We start from the raw sequence: 15,261 nt of genomic DNA, 5'->3' as shown, positions 1-15,261 counted from the left end.
AATTTTTTTTTTTTTTGTTTGCTCGTTTTTCTTTTTCCATTCAAACAATTATTATTAAATTGTGCGCACAGATATATTGAATATTCGAATCATTTTTTTTTTGTTTTTGTTTCGAAGAAACGGATGAAGAATCATTAATCATCGATACAATCGATATTTTTATCATCGATACTTATTCACAGAAGAAAATATTCAAACAAATTTCAATTCAATAATTATTCACCATTTCTCTCTCTCTCTCTCTCTTGGGCTACTACCGATCTACTTTTCAACTAAATACACCAAAAAAAAACAACACTTTATTTTCCCAGAATCCGAATGTAAACCATCATGACGACAACCGAATCGACCAAAAAAGTAAAAATTTTTGAAATGAAATTACCTTTTATCACTTGAAAAAAAATGTGACAATGTTTTTTCTTTCGCTGCTCATCATTTGAATCATATGTGAACAAAACAGAATCAACTTTTCAAAAGTTTCAAAAACGACAACCACAAAATGCATCGATCGATTTGAATTTTTAAAATCGAACATCAATGATTTCTAATATATGTGTGTGTGTTTGTGTATGAATGAACTTGTTGTCTTCATTTGTTTCGTGTCAAAAAAAAAACTTCCAAACAACAGCAAAAATTCATGACTGAATCAACTTTATCAATAAAAAGAATCGCGACAATGAAATCTTTGCTATAGTTTCTTTTGTTTGAAATGTTTTTTTTTGTATGAAAATTTTGGTCGATTTTTTCAATTGTTTTTTGGTGTTTTTGTAAATGATGTTTACATATATAGAGATTGGTGGATATATAGAGGTGGTGTGTACAATTTATAAATATTTTTTTCCTTTTCTTTCAAATTTTGTCCACGAATAATGAATTTCTCCTTTTCTTTTTTTTTCTCTACCATACATCCAACAAACATAATTTTAAAAAAATAAAATTTAAAAAAAAAATTTATAATGATGCTATGGATTATAAAACACACACAGACACACTTATAAACATTATTTATTATGATTCTATTATAATTATAATTATAAATCCAATTAATTAATTAATTAATAATAATAACCATTTTTTTTTGCAAAAGAACCCTTTTTTTATAAAAAATTATTCATTTATTTATCATTCATTATCATAGAAGATATTTTTTCTTGAACAAAAAAAAAAGTTTCAAATGTTTCAGTGTGTGATTTGGGTTTGTTTCTTTTGTTTTTTGCAATAATCAAAAGGAAAAGGAGAGGTTAGTAAGTTCAGGTGTTGGTTGGTTGGTGTTAATGATTGATTAGAAAAAAAACTAATAACGATGATGATGATGATCCAGATTGGGGGGAAAAAGAAGATAAGGTAGTTATTGTTTGCTTTGTTCTGCATTTGTATTTTGAATGGCTTAATCAATTATTGATGCTTATATTATTATTATTGGCCATAAAATTATTATAATAATCTTGATATGAAATAGTAATCTTTTCCGATTGATAACGTGTTAAACGTACATCTTTACGCACTTGTTCAGTAATCTGACCACGAAAACCACCTTTACGTAATAATGCATCGATTGTTTGTGAATGATTCCAATTTTGTTCGGAAGCAATTTCAGGTAAAAATGTTGCCGTACGTTTTGAACCACTATCCAAACGAAATTCAATACGTATACCATGTATACCGATAATCCAATCTTTATAATCAATGGCTTGTTCAAAATTTATTAAAACCGATACACTAACATGTAGATTTGTTAATTCATCTTTTGTAATTGGATCAAAACGATGATCACGTAGGGCACTTGTTAAGGCATAATCACGTAAACCAGAATGTAATGGTATTGAATTAAATGTACCTATACATCCACGTAAACGACGATCATTACCAATTTTCCATGTTACAAATAATGGATAAGAATTATTTGCAAAATTTGGACGTCCAGGTGATGTTTTCTGATAAAGATGTGCATATAATACATCAAAACAAAAAAAACACATTTCATTTGATGCTACAATATAACCATTTTTCAATAATAATGATGATTGTTGTTGTTGTTGATTATTAGATTCATTTGATGATGATTTTATATTATTATTATTATTATTATTATTATGAAATGATGATTGTCTTTGACGACAAATTGCCGATGTTTGTGATGATTGTTGTTGATCATTACAATCATCATTATCATTATCGCTACCACCATTATTTAATGAATTTAAAAGACGATTAATAATCTTGTTGCTGCTTGATGTTGTTGATGGCGGTGGTGGTGGTAATTGATACGTTTCATATGGATTATTTGTCGAATCATTTCTATTATCATTATTATTAAAACGTCTTTTTGATGGAAATGAATTCATCATCATTATTATAATCAATAAAAATTGAATTAGATTGTAAACAAAATCAATCAAATCGGCAATTTTTACGTCAAGTATTGGTGATGGTGATAATGATGATGGTGAAAAAAATGGACGCAGTAATTCTGTTAGGATTTTTTCACAAGCAAAATCAATCAATCAATTTTCTTCAATTTCATTACTTACCTTCGATGATTTTGTTTTCAATGTTTTTTTTTGGCAACTTTAACCACACACACACACACCCGTTACCGTTGATGGCAGTGATAATCGAAAAAAAATTTTTTTTTCGAAATCGAATGGAATCTTTTTAGATGAAATCGAAAAAGGTCGTTGTCGTTGATGATGATGATTGTTAACAAATTGGATTGGTATGCGTTATGTTTTGAAATTGGTCAATGATCTTTATCAGTGGATCAATGGATTTTCATACGATGATTTTTTTCCTTGCTTCAACGCTTTGGATGTTTTAAATATCAACAACGACAACGATTATTTTGCTTTGCTTTATTATTCGATTTTTGTTTTTGTTTCAATCCACCAATCAAATCACCATCGACCATATTACCATATCAGCAAACATTTTGATCATTGGAAAATCAATGGAATCATTCTGTTTTGAAATTGAAAGAAAAGATTTTTTTTGAAAAAAAAACGATAAAACAATGTTCAAAAAACAACAAACCGTAACAAGAATGGGTTAGAAAAAGTAAAAGAAGAGAAACTTTTGATGTAAAAAAAAATTTGAGAAACTTTCAAAGTCAATACAGAAATATTTTGTTTTGACCCCCGTACTTTCTCTTTCTTCTTTTAATAAATTCCAAATTGATTAACGTTGTCGTTGTCGAATACGATCCACATCACACACACACACACACACACAACACAAAAGAATCAAATTCTTTTGGCTTCACAACAACAACAACAACAACCGATAATGATAACCGAATTTTTGATTCAAATCAATTTTGCCCCGTTTTCCCGAAACAAAAAAAAACAAAGATTCGAATGTGTGTGTGTGATGTTCTTGGTCTGTCTTTACCCGTTTAAACAATGTGTGCTACACCATTAATGGGAAAAAAGAAACAGACAGAAAAAACAAAATTGCAAATAAATAATGCAATTCGAGCAGATTTGCTCGCCTAAAAAAACAAAAAAAAATGAGGCTTGGTTTTTTTTTACTTTCCAAGGAAATTATTTTTTTTATTATCACCAAGGGGAAAAGCTAAAAGCGAAAAGCGAAAAAAAAAAATCTAGAAGCATAGAAAATAGACGATGTGTGTGTGATGTACACGTACAAAACGAAAAAAAAATCGGAAATAGGTGCGTGTAAACTTCAAAACTGCAGGGCCGAAAAAACCTCGAAATTCAAATTTTGTAAATCTGAAGAATTTGTAATTTACAAATAAAAAATTATTCAAATTAATATTTTTTTTTTATTCAATTTAATTCAATTTTAATAATAATAATACCTATTTTATATTTGATGAATGTAAAAAATATACAAATCAACAAATAAAAATGTATTTTTTTGTAATTTTTTTTTTCAATGTTAACAAGATGGCTAAAATGGATAATAGATGTGTGTGTGTGTGTGTGTATGTGTATTATTTTTGGACACAAATCCACATGAGAGTGATTAAATGATAATAAAAACTACAAACACAAAGATGAGACACAATTTTTCAATTTAATCAACTTCTTCGATAGTAGGACCAGATTTACCACCATCACCACTACCGGTTGAACCTGCTGCACCCGAAGATGGATCAAAACCACCTGGCATACCACCAGGAAAACCGCCAGGCATACCACCAGGCATGCCACCAGCAGCACCACCGGCTTGTTGATACAATTTTGTAATGATCGGATTACAAATACCTTCTAATTCTTTACGTTGATGTTCGAATTCATCTTTTTCAGCCAAAGCATTAGCATCTAACCATTTGAGCACTTCATCAACTTTATCATCAATCTTTTTACGATCTTCTTCCGATATTTTTGATTTGATTGCATCGTCACTGAGCGTTGATCGCATCTGGAATGCATATGCTTCTAATGAATTTTTAGCCGAAATACGTTCACGTTGTTTATCATCTTCATCTTTATATGATTCAGCTTCTTTAACCATACGTTCAATATCATCTTTTGATAATCGACCTTTATCATTTGTAATGGTAATTTTATTCTGTTTGCCAGTACTTTTATCAACAGCCGATACATTCAATATACCATTAGCATCAATATCGAATGTAACTTCGATTTGTGGAACACCTCTCGGTGCTGGTGGTATACCACTCAATTCAAATTTACCCAATAAATTATTATCTTTGGTCATAGCACGTTCACCTTCATAGACCTGTTGTTTTTAACAAAACAGTAATTAGAGAAAAATAATAATTAAAACTAAAGATATTTGAAACTTACCTGTATAAGTACACCAGGTTGATTATCGGAATATGTTGAAAATGTTTGTGTTTGTTTGGTTGGAATGGTAGTGTTACGTTTGATCAATGGTGTCATTACACCACCAGCAGTTTCAATACCCAATGATAATGGAGCTACATCAAGTAGTAAAAGATCTTGAACATTTTCCGATTGATCACCATTAAGGATAGCTGCCTGTACAGCGGCACCATAAGCAACAGCTTCATCCGGATTAATCGATTTATTCAATTCTTTACCATTGAAAAAATCTTGTAATAATTTTTGAATTTTTGGGATACGAGTTGAACCACCAACCAATACAATTTCATTGATCTGTGATTTATCCAATTTAGCATCACGAAGTGATTTTTCAACTGGATCCAATGTTGAACGGAATAAATCAGCACACAATTCTTCAAAACGAGCACGAGTAATTGTTGAATAGAAATCAATACCTTCAAACAATGAATCGATTTCGATCGATGCCTGTGTTGATGAAGATAATGTACGTTTAGCTCGTTCGCAAGCTGTACGAAGACGACGAAGTGCACGTTTATTACTGGTTAAATCTTTTTTATGTTTTCGTTTAAATTCCTGAACAAAATGATTGACCATACGATTATCAAAATCTTCACCACCCAAGTGAGTATCACCGGCTGTTGATTTTACTTCAAAAATACCATCTTCAATGGTCAATATGGATACATCGAATGTACCGCCACCAAGATCGAAAATTAAAACATTTTGTTCACCTTTGGCTTTCTTGTCCAAACCATAAGCAATAGCAGCAGCAGTTGGTTCATTGATAATACGCAATACATTTAGACCAGCAATTGTACCAGCATCTTTAGTTGCTTGTCGTTGAGAATCATTGAAATAAGCTGGAACGGTGATTACAGCACTGGTAATTGTTTTGCCCAAATAAGCTTCAGCAATTTCCTTCATTTTAGTCAAAACCATTGATGAAATTTCTTCAGGAAAGAATTTTTTTGTTTCACCTTTATATTCAACTTGAATTTTAGGTTTTCCACCATCATTAACAACAGTAAATGGCCAATGTTTCATATCAGCTTGTACGGTTGTATCATCAAATCGTCTACCAATCAAACGTTTAGCATCGAAAACCGTATTACTTGGATTCATAGCCACTTGACTTTTAGCCGCATCACCAATCAAACGTTCAGTATCAGTAAAACCAACATATGATGGTGTTGTTCGATTACCTTGTTCATTAGCGATAATTTCAACTTTACCATGCTGGAATACGCCAACACATGAATATGTTGTACCAAGATCAATACCGATTGCTGGTGTTTTTGCCATTGTTTTTAATATAATCGTTTAATGATAATTAAGGAAGAAATTGAACAAAACAATTGTAAAAAAATATATAATTTGCCTAAATTTTAATACAAATTTTAAATTTGTAAAATTTGAAGAAAAGAAAATTAAGTTGAAAAAAAACACGCGTTCAATTGAAAGCTAAAATGTTAAATGAAACAAAATCTTTTTATGTTCGTTAGCTTTTTTGCACAAAAAAAACAAGCATGCGGCATTGCATTTCGAATGGAACATTCTGGAAAATGGGCGGAAAATCAATGGCTACAGTCAATGTTCGCTTTCTCTTCATTGAACATCATTTCAACCATTTTCTTGGATAATTTTTTCCAAAATTTTTTCATAAAATTATTCAACAAATTCCATTTGAATTAACAAATTTTTAAAAAATCTAAAATACTGAAAAAATTTCAATTTTTTCCAATTAAAATTAGGATAAACCGATGATTGACTATAGTTTTATGATGATTGTTCGAGACTATTCTCGAAATACCATCTTCATCACACACCACACATACCACACACGCACATTGTTAATCATCATCATCATCTTCTTTTCATTTGTAAATGTTAAAAGAAGAAAAAATTGATTTCTTTTCCTCGCTCTATCTGTTGATCATGACCATTGCATCATGTAAGCAAATGACTATATTCACATCCTTATTTATTAGTCATGGACAAATTAGATTTTCTGTTGTAATCAGAATGAAACCAACCATCCAACTTATCAACAAAAATCAATTTTGCTGATTGAATATGTTTTTTATTGATTGATTAACCAATGCTGGTGGTGGTAGCCGCATTATCAATGTTAAAAATGGCCTTTTTTATTGATTAAAAGGAAACTCAATGAGGGTATACACGAATTATGGCCATTCATTCATTCATTCATTCAGGATTCATCGTTGAATTTTGCCTGGGAATTTTTTTTTGTTGTTGTTCGGTTAAATGTCTTGTTGTAGTAAACAGAATCATGGACCCGGTTATTCTAGTCCATTGGATGCATTCAAAAATGGACCCATTGAACAATGGCTTTATGTAACATGTGTAAAATCGAATAAATCATGTCCAGATTATTTAGCAACGGTTGATGTTGATCCACAATCCAAAACATATAGCCAAATTATTGATCGTACATTTATGTCGAATATTGGTGATGAATTACATCATTCGGTATTTTCTTTCTTTTTTTTTCTTTCATTCATTGATTAATTTCTTTGTTTGTTAATTATAGGGATGGAATGCTTGTAGCAGTTGTTATAATGATCATAGTAAAAATCGTAATAAATTAATATTACCATGTTTACGTTCGAATCGAATCTATGTTTTAAATGTTGATGGTCCACGTACCGAGTTATACAAAACAATTGAACCAGAAGAACTATTTCGTTTGAATTTAAGTGGTCCACATACATCACATTGTCTACCAAGTGGTGATGTTATGATCAGTTGTATGGGTGATCGAAATGGTCAAAATCAAGGTTCATTTCTTTTGTTGAATTCAAATTTCGAACCATATGCATGTTGGAATCAACAAACAACCGTTCAATATGGTTATGATTTTTGGTATCAACCAAGATTGAATATTTTAATCAGTACTGAATGGACAGCACCGAATATTTTTCGACCAGGATTTTTTGCCGGAAATCTTTCCGAACCAAATTGGCTTGATAATCATTATGGTCATTCAATACATCTTTGGGAATTTAATTCGGGAAAATTATTGAAAAGTATTGATCTAAGATCAAATGGTCAAGATGCTTGTATGCCACTTGAAATTCGTTTTCTACATTCACCCGAATCACCGATTGGATTTGTTGGCTGTGCATATAGTTCGAATGTATTTCGTTTTCGTTACGATGAATCCGATCATGAAAATCCATTAAAAATTGATGAAGTAATTTGTTTGAAACCGAAAAAAGTTACCGGATTTTCCGGTGGTGATTATTTACCCGCATTAATAACCGATATAATTATATCAATGGATGATCAATTTCTTTTCATATCAGCATGGGCATTTGGTGAAATACGTCAATATACCGGTTTACAAGATGATCATTTACGAATGGTTAATCGAATTCGTTTAGGTGGTATGCTTATCTCATCACCGAAAATCAAAATAATCGATGATGATGAACCATTTGATGATCGACAATCTTCGAAAAATATTCATTCGGAAATCGGTGGCCGAAAAATTCGTGGCGGTGCACAAATGCTACAGCTTAGTTTGGATGGCCGCCGTTTATATTGTACAAATTCACTTTTTTCATCATGGGATTTAGAATTTTATCCCGATATGTTTCATAATGGATCACAATTGATTAAAATAAATGTTAATGATGAAAAGTTGGCCAATGGAAATACACTGGAATTAGACGACAAATTTATTGTTGATTTTGGTAACGAACCAAATGGTCCAGCATTAGCACATGAAATGCGTTATCCACATGGTGATTGTACATCGGATATTTGGATTTAAAAAGGAAACAAAGCCAAAAAGAAGTTCTTTTGTTTTAAAAAATCTTTATTATTGAAAAATGCTAAAAAAAATTATTATTTTTGATCAAAAATTTTACATTAGAAAATTGATATTTTTGTGGATTACATAAAAAGTCAAATGATGATTACAAAGGTTTTTTTGGTTTTTGGCTGCAAAATAATGAAAAATAAACCATTTTTTTTTCAGTGGGGTTAATAAATAAATCATGGTGAACAAAGAATTGCTTTATAACCCATTGGAATAGTGAATGGAATACAATTCGATGGTAATGGTTTTTGTTGTTGTGATTGTGGTCGTCCATTTGTATTGGCAGCACAAATTGATAATGAATAACCATATGGTAGTCGATTAATACGTATACAACCATTGGATAAGAATGTAGCAGCATTTCCACAAACACTTATATCTAAATTTAATGGATTTGGTAATGGTACGGGCATACAACCATCAATATTAGCCAAACTTGATTGAATTGCTGGATTAAAATGATTTTTAAATGATGGTATTTCAGTTAGTTTCGGTAGATTAAACAATGAGCTTGATTGACCCAAAACATTACCAATAATGGCTAAAACAATGATGATAAAAGCTGAGAATTGCATGATTGATGGTTGATGATTGTTTTTTGACAAAGTCAAATAAGTATTTGGCAGATGATGATTTTGGGTAAAAGCTGCTAAAATGAAATGATTGTTTGATGATGATTTTTTTAATGCAAATTGTTTCGAGTATTTATAGCCAGAAAAAAAATTGGAAAAATTTAAGCCAAATATAATTCATCGGTCATCAAATGATTGATGTTCAACAATTCATAATCGTCAAAAATGATGATGAACGATGAAACTTTTCGAAGAATTTTCAAACATGAACATTGTATATGAACAGGAACAATTTTTTTTTGGTGAAAAATGCTTCTACCACATCGAAGGTAGCAGTATGAAAATTAATGACACTGATTTTTTTTTTTTGTTGAGTGATTATTCGAATTAATATTTTTATTTTTTTTCACTTTATTTTGATCATTTTCAAATTCATCAAAATCAAGATTATACGGATTTTATTGCCTTTAATTTTCATTCGATAATAATGGATTCTCGTAACATACCAACGTTGGATGAAAAGAATTTATTAGCTAATTATCAGGCATTATTAGCTGCACATCATTCATCAAATAATGGACAACAAACGGCTAATTTAGCGGCAATGATGGCTGCAGCGGCTGCTGCTGCTGCCGCTGCATCAGCTTCTTCATCTTCAACATCATCATTATCATCATCAACAACAACTGCCGGTATTAATCCAATACAATCGACCAATTCGAATCATCATCATCATCATCATCAACAGCAGCAGCCGCAACATCATCATCACCATCATCATCAACAGCAGCAGCAACCGCAACAGCCAATATCATCGATCCAACAACAACAACAATTATCGATGCAATATATGGCTTCAATGTTACAACAAAATGATACATATAATGTGATACAAAATGGAATGGCATCAGGTGTACCAACATTACATTTGCCAACCATATTCTCTTATCTAGGCTATACAAATACATTTCAAAATGGACAGAATGGTCAATCAACATCCACATCATCATCGAAATCATCAAAAAATCAATTAGAATCAAAATATGGAAAATTAATGGATGTTATTGCTGAAATTGGACGTGATGTACGGCCATTATATACTGGATCGAAACCAGCATCCGATCGTTTACGACGACAAATCAATCAGGCTAGACATTTAGTTCGTGAATGTCTTTTGGAAGTGGATCGAAAATCAAATCATTCGAATCGTTCTATATCCGATTCAAATCGAAACAACAACAACAACCACCATAACAACAATAATTAATCAATGTGATCAATAGATTTATTCAATTGAAATAGACAAAACAAAAAAATTTTTATTTGCATCATCCATATTATCCTCATTTTTTTTGTATATTTTTAAAATAAAAATAAAGTTTTAAAAAAAAAATCTCTTTGTTTTTTGGTTAAATAAAAAAAAAGATGGTTTCTATAGCTGTTTTTGGCATTCATCTTTTATCAATTTACTCATCATTGACCCGAGTACCATTTTTTCACAATTAACCATTGTTTTCAATGTAAATGGTTTACCGGTTGCTGTCCATTGATCACCATTATCATCATCATCACTGTTGTTGTTTTCAATTTGAATTGTAATCAAAATTAATGAACGAAATTTAACCGTACATGCAGAATAATATAATATTTGATTATCATTCGATTTGGTTGTTGTTGTTTCATCACTATTATTGTTGAAATGTTGATTCGTACAAACATTTGCCAAATTCAATATTATCTGATTGATTGTCAAACATAATTGTTTCAATGATTTATATGATTTTTGGCTTGATTCTATTCTGATCGTATTGGTTACTTCATTCATTCCGGTTAATTTAGAACGTTCCTGTTGAAAATCATCAACATTACGAAAACGTACCGGATACAATATATCGCCTAATGGTGCAATCAATTTTACTGAATGTTTTCGATTAAATTTCAATTCAATACCCAATGATGGTGATTCATTAAAATCAACAGCCAATGTAATTAAACGTTTTTCATCTGGTGCCAATAATGGTATCATAGCTTGATTATCATCAGCATTATACTGTTTCAAAAACAAAAACAAAAAAAAAGACATTTTTCAGATATAAAATGTTACAAAAAACCAAACAACTTACCTCAATATTTTTAAATTGAATCGATCCATTTGAAGGTGGTTGTACAATAATTCTACTTTGATTACGATTATCATCAAATTTCAATGTACATTTTACAATTAATTCGACCAAAGTTTTTGTTGATTCATTAATACGTGGAAAACGATATGATATTTTAAAACCATCTGTAGCAGTTGCATCAAGTAATTCAAATTCTTTATATGTAACCGATTCTGGTGATTCTAGTATTCGATATGGATCTTGTGATTCATACTGTACTGAAATCGAATTTCCACTCATCATCATTGTTGGTAATAATGGTTGATGAAATGGTGATATAGATGATTGTCCATTATTTGAATCATTCATATTTAAATCACTTAAATCAAGTAATAGATCAACATCAGATGGTTGTTTCGAAGTAGATTTTGATGATTTTTGTTGTTTGGATTTTGGAATCGGTTTGACCACTTTTTCTTCTTCTTCTTCCAACTCATTATCATCATCGTCGTCTTCTTCATCTTCAGATACTTCTTCATCATCACCATCATCATCAACTTCTTCATAATCTTCATCATCATCAACTTCCTCTTCAAATTCTTCATCATCTTCGTCTTCATCATAATCATCTGAATCTTCTTCTTCATCTTCTTCATCAACATCAACATCAACATCATCTAAAAATCCATTTCGTTGTCGAAGTCTATATTTATCATCCATATTAATCGAATTATTATCCAATGATGATGTTGTGACAGATTGTGTCGAAATAGATTCCGGTTGTTTTCGAACACTTGAATCCGGTGCATTAATAGGATAATCTGGTAGCTCTTCATAATCTTGCATACGTTTACCAAGAAAATGTGATAATGTACCAAAACGATAACGAATTGAATCATTCGAACTTGCCAATATTAATGATGATGATGAACATTGTTGATGAATTGTTGCTGCTGATGATGATAATGGTAATTGATCGGCCATTATAACATCAGCATTAATTTGTTGTTGTTGTTGAACAAGTAAATGATTACGTTGTGAAACATTCGGTTGTTGTTTAGGCATCAATAAAATACGTCTAGCTAGCTGCGGATTACCGATTAAATGTTTAAGAAAACGACCACGATCACGTACATCATAATTAAGATCATATTTTGCTAAATTAAAAACATATGTTATTAATGATCGGAGACGCTCACGATCAATATCTAATTTTTCCAATTTATCATCATCGGCATCAATATTATCACCAAAATTACCATCACCATCATCATCATCATTGATCATTGTAATGGATAATTTTGCAGCCAAATTTAATGCTTGTAATTTTACCAGATCATGTTCATGACAAAATGTTTTAGCAATTTGCAATAAAACATTCGGTGCTAAACGACGTGCATGACGATTACGATGACAAAATTCAGCTACAATCCAAACAATTGTTGCTCGGGCTTGTGGTTGTGAAATTTTTCCCATTAAACGTACAATTTGTTTAACAATCATCGATATTATTGATTGATCTTTATTAATAATCTGTGTACGTATAACAACAATACTTTGTGCAACAATTGTTTCATTACGATTCGATAATAATGATACTAAACCATTTAAACATACGGGTGCAATTTCTTTTATACGTGATGCACATTGACCAATCGATTCAATTGTTGCCGACATAAATTCTAAATCATCTTGATAATTTAAAATATATGCTTGAAATTCTCTTAATACTAACGATATATAATTGCCTGTATTGCTTAGATTCGTTAATATTTCTAATTTCAATATTTTTATCTGTGTACTATCATTTGCTTTGACGAAAAATGATTTTAAATATGGTTCAAATAATGATTTTATCGTACGAATCATCATTGGTGTTTGATTATTTGATTGGTGATGATGATCGGATTCTTCATCGTCATCATCATCATCGCTATCGCCATCATTATCATCTTTTTGAATATCACCATTTTGTTGTTTTGAACGATCCGAATCCGTTGATAATAGTAATGGTGATGATGATGATTGTTCACCATTATTAACTGTTGATTTATTCGTATTTTGGTTATTTTGAATAAGTCCATTATCTTCTAACCATTTTTGATTAAATTCAGCCGATGTTAATGTAACAATATTTTTCAATATAATCAATTGAATTTCATAATGTGAATGTAATAAACGTATTAATGGCCGAACTAATGATGCTGTTATTTCAAAATGTGGTGCAACCGATAAATATAGCTGTATAACGGCTAATACAACACCTGAATTACGACTTTGTAATAATGGTTTTACCGAACGTATAAGAAGCATATGATCAGGATCAACACCTGATGATGATGACGATAATGATGATGATGATCGATTTGGATTAATAAATTGTGTACGTGCATAACGAACCAACATATTAATAATAATAATCTGTCCCCATTCATCAACATCAACCAATAATTGACATAATTTTCGATAATTTTGATGTATAAGATCAAAACGATCGGGACAAACTTGTTCAAATGCAGCAACAGCTGAACCAAGTACCAAACTAACTTTATCGGCTAATAATTTTGCAATAATATCTATTACTTCATCTTTAATATCACAATCTAATGATACTAATTTTGGTATAGCATGTGCAGCAATTTTCCTTACATAAGGTGACATATCATTTGCACAATCTTTTATAGCAATCAATACAATCGGTGATATCATTGGTACACGTATTGAACTTAGTACACGAATTGCCGAACCACGTATTAATGGATTTGGATCTTTAAGTGCATGTTGAAATGTTGCTATTGATAACAAAGCCAGATCTTGTTCTTGTTCAGCATAACGTGTTAGATAAAGATATACTAATTTTTTTAATTCAGTATTTTTTGTAACAACATTTTTAACAACATGTGGAAATAATTCTCTTGCCGATTCAGCCGATCTTCCTTTTGCAATCATTGTTATTATACGTTTCATTGCTTCTAATTTTAATAATTCTTTTGAATTTTCTAGCATTTGTTTTAAATCTTCATATTTCGACTGTAAACAAAACAAAAGAAAGAAAAAAAACAGAATTTAGAAAAAAAAACCATTAACAAAACAAAATTAATCAAGAAAAATCACCTGATTAGAAGATTGAAAAAATGATGTTTTCACTGTTGTTGATGATGATTTTAATGAATTTGTTGTTGATGATCCAAATGAATTGGAATTTGTTTGATTATGATAACCATAAGACATATCATTGGTTGACAATTGTATACCACCACCAGAATCATAATTTGATTCATAATCTTGATTTGTTATTGATTGATTGGACATTTTTGCTGATTGTTTTGATTTTCTCCGGTTAGAAAAATTTCTGTGAGTACGACTGTTGGATATGAGAGAGTGGAGGGGTGTTGTTTGTTTTTGCAAATCAATCTCAAATCGATGATGTTGATATCACAAAACTAAGAAACAAAAATTCGCCAACAACAACAACGAGCAAACATGTAAACAAGCAAATAAAGTATTTACAAAAAATAGAAAATTGGTCAATAGATTTTGATTAGGAAAAGAATATCCGAAAAATCTTATTGAATCAAAATGATGATGATGATGGAAAAAAGGAGATATGTTCGAATGTGACCGAAACCAGATGTATCATCGAATGTTTCGTTCAAAAGAACATCAACACATCATCACCAAATGAAGAAATGAAAAAAACCCACCAAGTGGCAGCAGCAGCAGTAGCTTTTTTCGTATTTTCCGAAAGATACAAGGTTCAAAGAAAGAGAATTGAATTGAATCAATTGGTCCGATAAGTGATGGACGTTTTTTTTGGATTTTTTTTTCTGGTTATCACATCAATAATCGATAGTATCGAAAAAAGATTACTCAATTCTTCGGCACAAGATGGCGTTATGTTTTGCATTGCTGATTTGTTTTGCCGGATGTAAACAGTGAATTTTTGTTTT

The 15,261-nt window shown here is 30.6% G+C and overlaps 6 protein-coding genes across 6 annotated transcripts; 2 read left to right on the top strand and 4 right to left on the bottom strand.

Moving 5' to 3' along the window:
* Positions 1-1,370: 1,370 nt before the first annotated feature.
* Positions 1,371-3,528, bottom strand: LOC113794577 (uncharacterized protein CG5902-like). Its single transcript, XM_075820841.1, has 3 exons — positions 3,031-3,528; positions 2,532-2,958; positions 1,371-2,470 (listed from the first exon to the last, which is right to left on the bottom strand). The coding sequence occupies exon 3, from the start codon at positions 2,349-2,351 to the stop codon at positions 1,392-1,394; it is 960 nt and encodes a 319-aa protein (XP_075676956.1). The 5' UTR covers positions 2,352-2,470; positions 2,532-2,958; positions 3,031-3,528; the 3' UTR covers positions 1,371-1,391.
* Positions 3,529-3,758: 230 nt separating this feature from the next.
* LOC113794576 (heat shock cognate 71 kDa protein) lies at positions 3,759-6,260 on the bottom strand. The gene is made up of 2 exons (XM_027344693.2): positions 4,773-6,260; positions 3,759-4,704 (listed from the first exon to the last, which is right to left on the bottom strand). Exons 1-2 carry the CDS (start codon positions 6,093-6,095, stop codon positions 4,036-4,038), a joined length of 1,992 nt encoding a protein of 663 aa, XP_027200494.1. The 5' UTR covers positions 6,096-6,260; the 3' UTR covers positions 3,759-4,035.
* Positions 6,261-6,662: 402 nt separating this feature from the next.
* Positions 6,663-9,314, top strand: LOC113794579 (methanethiol oxidase). The gene is made up of 2 exons (XM_027344696.2): positions 6,663-7,283; positions 7,345-9,314. The coding sequence occupies exons 1-2, from the start codon at positions 7,059-7,061 to the stop codon at positions 8,587-8,589; spliced, it is 1,470 nt and encodes a 489-aa protein (XP_027200497.2). The 5' UTR covers positions 6,663-7,058; the 3' UTR covers positions 8,590-9,314.
* LOC113794580 (uncharacterized) lies at positions 8,614-9,344 on the bottom strand. The gene has a single exon (XM_027344697.2). It carries the CDS (start codon positions 9,210-9,212, stop codon positions 8,814-8,816), a length of 399 nt encoding a protein of 132 aa, XP_027200498.2. The 5' UTR covers positions 9,213-9,344; the 3' UTR covers positions 8,614-8,813.
* Positions 9,345-9,583: 239 nt separating this feature from the next.
* LOC113794563 (uncharacterized) lies at positions 9,584-10,617 on the top strand. The gene has a single exon (XM_027344678.2). The coding sequence runs from the start codon at positions 9,697-9,699 to the stop codon at positions 10,474-10,476; it is 780 nt and encodes a 259-aa protein (XP_027200479.2). The 5' UTR covers positions 9,584-9,696; the 3' UTR covers positions 10,477-10,617.
* On the bottom strand, positions 10,509-15,101 carry LOC113794564 (uncharacterized). The gene is made up of 3 exons (XM_027344679.2): positions 14,426-15,101; positions 11,333-14,341; positions 10,509-11,259 (listed from the first exon to the last, which is right to left on the bottom strand). The coding sequence occupies exons 1-3, from the start codon at positions 14,621-14,623 to the stop codon at positions 10,642-10,644; spliced, it is 3,825 nt and encodes a 1,274-aa protein (XP_027200480.2). The 5' UTR covers positions 14,624-15,101; the 3' UTR covers positions 10,509-10,641.
* Between the last annotated feature and the right edge of the window lie 160 nt (positions 15,102-15,261).

Source organism: Dermatophagoides pteronyssinus, unplaced genomic scaffold (genome assembly GCF_027571235.1).
Source record: "Dermatophagoides pteronyssinus isolate colony J.1.1.1.1 unplaced genomic scaffold, Derpt_VIB-CSIC_2022.12 sq0008, whole genome shotgun sequence".
Classification (NCBI taxonomy): domain Eukaryota; kingdom Metazoa; phylum Arthropoda; class Arachnida; order Sarcoptiformes; family Pyroglyphidae; genus Dermatophagoides; species Dermatophagoides pteronyssinus.
This window is presented reverse-complemented; position numbering and strand designations above follow the sequence as displayed.

Bases quoted from the DNA above. Each gene is read 5' to 3' on its own strand.
- LOC113794563 (XM_027344678.2), top strand. From the start codon at position 9,697: ATGGATTCTCGTAACATACCAACGTTGGATGAAAAGAATTTATTAGCT.
- LOC113794580 (XM_027344697.2), bottom strand. From the start codon at position 9,212: ATGCAATTCTCAGCTTTTATCATCATTGTTTTAGCCATTATTGGTAAT.
- LOC113794576 (XM_027344693.2), bottom strand. From the start codon at position 6,095: ATGGCAAAAACACCAGCAATCGGTATTGATCTTGGTACAACATATTCA. The intron at 4,705-4,772 runs GTAAGTTTCAAA...TAAAAACAACAG, and splicing joins AACCTGGTGTACTTATACAG to GTCTATGAAGGTGAACGTGC.
- LOC113794564 (XM_027344679.2), bottom strand. From the start codon at position 14,623: ATGTCCAATCAATCAATAACAAATCAAGATTATGAATCAAATTATGAT. The intron at 14,342-14,425 runs GTGATTTTTCTT...TTTTGTTTACAG, and splicing joins TTTTTCAATCTTCTAATCAG to TCGAAATATGAAGATTTAAA. The intron at 11,260-11,332 runs GTAAGTTGTTTG...TTTTTGAAACAG, and splicing joins TTCAATTTAAAAATATTGAG to TATAATGCTGATGATAATCA.
- LOC113794577 (XM_075820841.1), bottom strand. From the start codon at position 2,351: ATGATGATGAATTCATTTCCATCAAAAAGACGTTTTAATAATAATGAT.
- LOC113794579 (XM_027344696.2), top strand. From the start codon at position 7,059: ATGTCTTGTTGTAGTAAACAGAATCATGGACCCGGTTATTCTAGTCCA. The intron at 7,284-7,344 runs GTATTTTCTTTC...TGTTAATTATAG, and splicing joins GTGATGAATTACATCATTCG to GGATGGAATGCTTGTAGCAG.